Source organism: Terrapene carolina, unplaced genomic scaffold (genome assembly GCF_002925995.2).
Source record: "Terrapene carolina triunguis isolate 2854851 unplaced genomic scaffold, T_m_triunguis-2.0 Scaffold24512, whole genome shotgun sequence".
Lineage (NCBI taxonomy): Eukaryota > Metazoa > Chordata > Testudines > Emydidae > Terrapene > Terrapene triunguis.
Window position 1 is genome coordinate 1 of NW_020688863.1, and position 7,409 is coordinate 7,409.

The 7,409-nt window shown below is 46.5% G+C and overlaps 1 protein-coding gene across 1 annotated transcript; it reads right to left on the reverse strand.

Annotated features, from left to right (window-relative positions):
• Positions 1 to 4: 4 nt before the first annotated feature.
• On the reverse strand, positions 5 to 4,864 carry LOC113408809 (IgGFc-binding protein-like; the record flags this gene model as incomplete). Its single annotated transcript, XM_026662218.1, has 3 exons — positions 5 to 247; positions 2,564 to 3,162; positions 4,291 to 4,864. Coding segments are annotated over 3 exons (1,416 nt in total), but the record flags the coding sequence as incomplete, so codon positions are not given.
• Between the last annotated feature and the right edge of the window lie 2,545 nt (positions 4,865 to 7,409).

The following is a 7,409-nucleotide window of genomic DNA, read 5'->3' on the forward strand; positions in this document are numbered from 1 at the left end:
GAATCTCATCAGATGTCTGAGTTCCATCCTTCATGGTCAGATCGTCGTTGGGGTCCTGATTGGCATTGCCACAGAGGCCGCAGACAGCATTGGCGTACGTATTGGGTATGATGACCCTGGCGTAGCTGTACCAGTCGAAGCTCACTCTCAGGTCGAAATCAGTCTGAATAAAGCCATGGACTCCACTGATGTAGGCCTTGAACTTGTGCTGGTGGGAGAAGGGCAGGTCCACAAAGACACCATTGACCTGGAAAACATACAGTAGAGATTGTCAAGGACTTCACTCAGTGCACTCAACATGAAATAATTCCATTTCCACGGAGCAGCCATGGATGGTCTGGCTCCAGAATTTATATTTCTGAATTGGATGGAGGGTAACCTAGTGCATTAATATTTCATCCCATTGCCCCTTACTATAGCCCTTTCCTTTTCTAAAGCTCCTTCTATCCAAGGAGTGGTGCTCAGTTAAAGCATTAAAGACTAGAGCTGGGTGAAAAATCTCACACAAATAATGTACTTGCTCATAAATTCAGTTTTTGTTGACCAGAAACTATTTCTATATTTGATAAAAATTGGAGGGATAGTTGTGATAGAAAAAAAAATCAGGCTGGATGCACAAGGGGCCATATGCAGGAGCAGTTTCCTTTATAACTTTAGCCTAGTCATTAGGACACTCACCCGGGATGTGGCAGACCTGGGTTCAGTTCCCCCCACTGCCTGATACAGAGCAGTATTGAAAATCCAGTCTCACATTTAGCACCTACTAGGCTACTCTAGGGCAAAAATATTCTCAATCTCTCCTGTTGAAGCTGTTCTACTTTGTATAACTAACTAGTCAATAGAGCAGGAATTTGAATGTGGGTCTCCCCCTGCCCCAGCTGAGTGCTTAACAGACAGGTATAGAATCATTCTTATTCTTGCTCTCTGGGCCAGGGACTAGTCAAGTATTTTATACACAGTGGAACAGCTTCAACAGGAGAGATTGAGGGATGCTATGTGCCGCTGTCATGTCAAGGTCCAAACACGTCCTACGTTGATGGAAGGGGTTTTTCCAAATGGAGGTAGGTAATCCACCTCTCTGAGCAGCGGTAGCTACATTGATGGAGGAATTCTTCTGTCAACCTAGCTGTGTTTACACCAGGGGTTGGCTTAACTACAGTGCTCAGGGTGTGTGTGTGTGGATTTTTCACAACCCTGAAAGATATAGCTTGGGGTATGTCTACACTACCCGCCAGATCAGCGGGCAGCGATCGATCCAGCAGGGGTCGATTTATCGTGTTTAGTGTCTAGACTAGCGCTCTCCCGTCGACTCCTGTACTCCAGCTCTGCAAGTGGCGAAGGCAGCGTCGACGGGGGAGTGGCAGCAGTCAACTCACCATGGTAAGCAGTCAAGACACCATGGTAAGTCGATCTAAGTATGTCGACTTCAGCTACGTTATTCACGTAGCAGAAGTTGCGTAACTTAGATTGATCCCCCCTCAGTGTAGACCAGGCCTTAGATTGATCTAAATTTTAAGCGTAGCCCTGCCCCAGAATATCCCATAGTCCAGTAGCTAGGGGACTCTCCAGCAAATTCAAATTCCTTCTCCCCATCAGGCAGAAGGAGGAATGGAATCCAGGTCTTCCACATCCCAGGTGATTGCTCACCCACTGGCCTAAAGGGAGTCATTAGCACCGCTGGCGACTGCATGAACCTAGCCCGTCATTTCCTTGGTTTTTTATTGCCTGGAAACAGAACAAGGTTTCCTTTCAGGTGGAACAGAATTTTTGTAAATATTTTCAGAACTGGCAGTGTATCAAAGAACCAGTTATTTGCCTAGCTCTACTCACAACAGCCCTGTGAAGTGAAAAGATCTTATTACCCCCTTTAGAGTTGGGGAAATAGGCCAGGTCTACCCTGTAATCTTACATCGGTATAACTACGTTGCTCCGGTGTGTGAAAAATCCACCCCCTGAGCAACGCAGTTACACTGACCTAACCCCAGTGTGGACAATGCTATGTCGATGGGAGGACTTCTCCTGTCAACATAGCCACTGCCTCTTGGGGAGGTGGAATACCTATGCCGACAGGAGAAGATCTCCCGTCAATGTAGTAGAATCTTCACGAAGTGCTACAGTGGTGCAGTTGCATAGGTGCAGTGTTTTAAGTGTAGACCTGCTCATAGAGGTACAAAGGCAGGAAGTGACTTGCCCTAGGTTATTAAGCCAGTCAGGGGCAGAGAGAGGAATAAAATCCTAAATGTCTGAAACCCAGCTCAAACCACTTCCCCTGCTTCCCAGGAGTAGAATGCTGGAGCTTTAGTTCTTAGCACCGTCTGCTCTAACCTTCTAGTCCCCACAGCTGTGATAGAACCTAGGAGTCCTGGCTCCCAGCCCCCCTGCTCCAACCACTGGACCCCACTTCCCTCACAAAACCAGGGATGGAATCCAGGAGTCCTGATTCCCACCCCCTGCTCCAAGCACTAGACCCCACTCCCTCCCAGAGCTAAGAAGACAACATAGAGCCCAGTCAAGAGATCACTGAAATGACTTCCTGCATTCCCCAGTGATCCTGTGTCCCTACCTGGATCTTGCGTGGATGCTCCTGGCTCAAGCTGATGGTCACGTTGTAGACCTCTAAGGTCACTGTTTTGGTGAAGGACACAGCCTTACTGCCTCGGTTGTTGTTCTCCACTTTGACATTGAACGGGGTGAGTGTGGGGTCCTTGGAGCAGAGAGCCGCAAACTGGTAGATGCAGGTGCCCATAAAATCATACTTTTTCCCATCAAAGGTGGTGTAGTGAGGGTCTCCAGTACCTATGCAGGTGGAGTAGCTGATCGCATGGCAGCCACGGACCCCATTGACCACGGAGCATCTTTCTTTGGCCTTGCAACTGGTCTTCCTGCAAACCACTGTGCCCAGGCTGGAGTCACACCTGCACCGAGAGTGGCAGTTCTCATCGGCCCAGAACTCCTCACTGGGTTGGTAGTAGCGGCCGTTGTAGTCACAGCCGCAGCTCCCCAGGGGGATGCACTTATCAGTGCTGAGGACGTAACCGTCATTACACTGGCAGGTCTCCACGCAGGGCTCCCGGCAGGAGGAGGGGGCAGTTCGGTCAGAGCAGCTGGCCGGGCAGGCGTTCCCACAGGCCTCATAGTGGCTGTTCTCAGGGCAGGGCAGGGCTGGGACAGGGTTGGAAAGGGGAGATTTAAAAATACAGGAAATGAATGAAACAACCTGCCTAAACGCAGTGAGAGCTACAGACAAATTCTTACACGCAGTGCGTTATCCACCCTGCATGAAACAGCCAAAAGGAAAAGGATGGTGGAATTAACTTCTGCATTCAGGAACCAAAAGGCCATATATGTCTGCAGCCAAATCTCACAGCCCATGAGTCAATCAGGGTCAGCTCTTGGATATAAAGAACACTTAGGGTCTGCAGGGAATGCTCAATAAGAGTACTCTCCTTTGAGTTAGTGCTGACCTTAATGGCACAGTGTGGAACTAGGGGGCGCTGTTCTGCAAACAAAGGAGCCGGATCTGATTAGGAGGTGCTCTCCACTTGAGTCCGTGCTGACTCCAATGCCCCAGTGTTGCGCTAGTGGGCACTGTGCTTCAGGGAGTGGGGTGGAAGGCTCAGTAGGGGATGCTCACTCCTTGGAATCAGTGCTGACTCCAATTCTCAAGGGTGACACTAGGGGGCGTTGTACTGCAAGGAGCAGAGTAGGGAGCTCAATAGGTGGTGCTCAGAGTCAGTGTTGATCCCTATGCCCAAGAAACCCAGGCATTCACAACCCTATGCTCAGGTCATTCACCATCCTTTCCACCAACAGAATGACCAGATGGCCTACTGGAACTGAGCATAAACCAGATTTACCATTTCATGGGAAATACCAAGATTTTGGATTTTCTTCTGTTCCGAAAGGGAACGGAAATGAAATTCCTGTCCCAGACATTGTTGCAGGTCGATTGAAGTGTTTTATTTTGATAAAATCAAAACATTACTTTCTGATTTCAACCTTATAAAACTTTTTTAAAATGTTTTAGATATCTAAAAATAATTAATTTTGTTGTCAAGTCATTTCAAAATGAAAAATTGAAATGCTCCATTCTGAAATGTTATTGACATGCTTTGTCTCACTTTTTGAAATTAAATTTTGTCAAAATCTGAACTTTTTTCTAAACGTTTTGAATTTGACAAGAATGGTACTTTTCCTCAAAACTCCAGTGGAATGAAAAACATCCAGGCTTCTCTACTGACTAGCCCGATCCTGCCCATGTCAGTAAGGACACCAAGCTGTCAGACTCACCACAGCCAGATGGCATCCTCCAGTCATGGACGGTGACCCCGTGGTCTCTGCAGGTTGCTGCATAGGCCTCCAGCGCCTGGCACAAGATTCTCGTAGCGCCCCTGTTCAGACACACGTCATAGGTGCAACTATCGAAAAACTCACTGGAGTTCACTCTGGAGTGACACTCTCTGAAGGGCCCTCCCGGTGCTTTGCTGATCAACCCACAGTGACTGTCGCCCCCGTACAGCTCCCTTGTGCTCGCATCACATGTCAGGCAGTTCTCTTGGCAGGAATCCCAGCAAAGGGGGTCCCCGTCTTGGACTTTCCAACTGGCAGCCCAGCCCACGATGGAGGAGACTTTGGTGCTGCTGGCTGACATCATGTCATCTTCAGGGTTCTGGTTGAAGTTCCCACATAGGCCACATGTGGCACCATAATAGCTGCTGGGGAGGGTGATCACCAGATGCCAGTCCCAGTTGTATGCCACCTGGAGACCAAAGTCCGTCTGCAGGATGGCGCGGAAGCCGCTCTGATACACTCTGATTTTACCATCTGACAGTGTCACTGGGAGACTGGTGATCACGCCGTTTAACTAGAGACAAGGACAGGATGGGGTGTTATTGCTCTGTCATCTTAACTTGTTCTTATTGCATATGTCATCTCACCACTCATTTCGACTGTACCTCATTGTCACTCTAACCAGTGGCATGTACAATAAGGGGGCCAAATCCTTCATCATAAGAACATAAGAATGGCCATACTGGGTCAGACCAAAGGTCCATCTAGCCCAGTATCCTGTTTTAAAACAGTGACCAATATAGCCCCTGTCAGGTGCCCCGGAGAGAATGAACAGAACAGGTAATCATCAAGTGCTCCATCCCCTGTCGCCCATTCCCAGTTTCTGGCAAACAGAGGCTAGGGACACCATCCTTCTTCATCCTGACTAATAGCCATCACTTTTTACCCATTCCTTACTCAGGAAGAACCAGTGAAATCAATGCGAGTTGGCCTGAATATATTAAGAACAGGTTCGACAAACACCTGTCAAGGATGGTCTAGCTATACTTAATATTGCCTCAGCCCAGGGAGATGGATTTAGATGACCTCTTGAGGTGCCTTCTGGCCCTACATTTTTAGAATTCTATATACAGTACTTATCTATCTACAATATCTACCTACAGTATCTGTCTGTCTGCAGAATTCTCTGTGTCTATCTATCCATCCACACTACCTAGCTATATTGACTAGTCACCTACAGAATCTAACCATCCATCAATCAATCCACCCACCCACCGATCTCTCTGTGCTATATTATTTACCCACATTATCTAGCTATATTATTTACCCACCCACAGTATCTATCTACAATATGTAATTATCTAGAGGTGTCTAATACACAACCCGTGATGTTGCACACTATATGATTTTATGAAAAATATGCTAATGAATGTGAATATGATGTTTCTGGAATATGCTTCATGCAAAAGATCTCTTATAAGGTATCACTACAAATCTTATAATCTACTGAGTGTGGTCATCCTATTTGTATAAATGTATCACTCTTGTGTCTGAAACTAGAAATATAAAATATAACTCTGAGGGCCTATTGTAATTATGCAAAGTGTGGGCCATTAATGGTGGTTTGGAATCTTGGTGGCTCCCATCAGCCAGGACAATGGACTGTGAATGGCTCTGTTTGCAGGCAGGCCTTCCTGTGAGTCAGGCTGGGAGGAATGAAGGCTTGGGGTCTTACAGTGACATGTGATCATGTCACCTGAATTGGAATCCATCTTTAACCTGGTGTTTTTCCATTGAGAAGGAGGGGTGGGAACCCAGAGGGACAAAGGATTCCTGCCTTATGCAAAAGATATATAAGTGAGTGGAACAGAACAAAGGTGGCGGCCATCATGAGAAATATCCTAGCCATCACCTGAGCTGGAACAAGGGCTGTACCAGGGGAAAGGATTGTGCCCAGAACTAGGAAGGCATCCAGTCTGTGAAAGAAACTTATTGAAACATCTCTGAAGGTGAGATTTTATCTGTATGCAGTTTTATTACTGTACTAGGCTTAGACTTGCGTGTTTTATTTTATTTTCCTTAGTAATTCACTTTGTTCCGTCTGTTACTACTTGGAACCACTTAAATCCTACTTTCTGTATTTAATAAAATCACTTTTTACTTATTAATTAACCCAGAGTATGTATTAATACCTGGCCGGGGGGGGGGGGTGCAAACCCCCTCAGTGTTATAGAGGGCGAACAATTTATGAGTTTACCATGTATAAGCTTTATACAAGGTAAAATGGATTTATTTGGGGTTTGGACCCCATTGGGAGTTGGGCATCTGAGTGTTAAAGACAGGAACACTTCTTAAGCTGCTTTCAGTTAAGTCTGCAGCTTTGGGGAACGTGGTTCAGACCCTGGGTCTGTCTTGGAGCAGATTGGCATGTCTGGCTCAATAAGACGGGTACTGGATTCCCAGGCTGGCAGGGAAAGCAGGGGCAAAAGTAGTCTTGGCACATCAGCTGGCAGTTCCCAAGGGGGTTTCTGTGATCCAACCCGTCACACAACCCATCTGATATATTTGTATGACCCACATGACACATTGGAAATCTCCAGAATCTAAGCTTTAATTTTTATTTGTTTGTTTGTTTGTTTAAAATATTTTTTTGGCCTTTATGGCTGCAAGGAAAACCTTCCAAATGTGCCCCAAGTGTGACTAGTTCGGCAACATCTGCCTGAGTCTGCAGAGAGCCTGCAACGATGACCCCTAATGGTGTAAACTCCACTGCCCCTACTAAGCAAATCAGAGCATCAACTGTAAAGCTCATGGATAACACTTCAGTGACAACACTAGCTATTTAATCCCTGTGTGGCAAAAGTGCTTCCCCCACATAGAATTATAGAATCATAGGACTAGAAGGGACCTCAAAGGTCATCTAATCTCATCCCCTGCACTCATGGCAGGACTAAGTATTATCTAGACTGTCCCTGACAGGTGTTTGTCTAACCTGCTCTTAAAAATCTCTAATGACGGAGATTCAATAAACTCCCTAGGCAATTCATTCCGGTACTTAACTACCCTGACAGCTAGGAAATTTTTCCTAATGTCCAACCTAAACCGCCCTTTTTTAAACC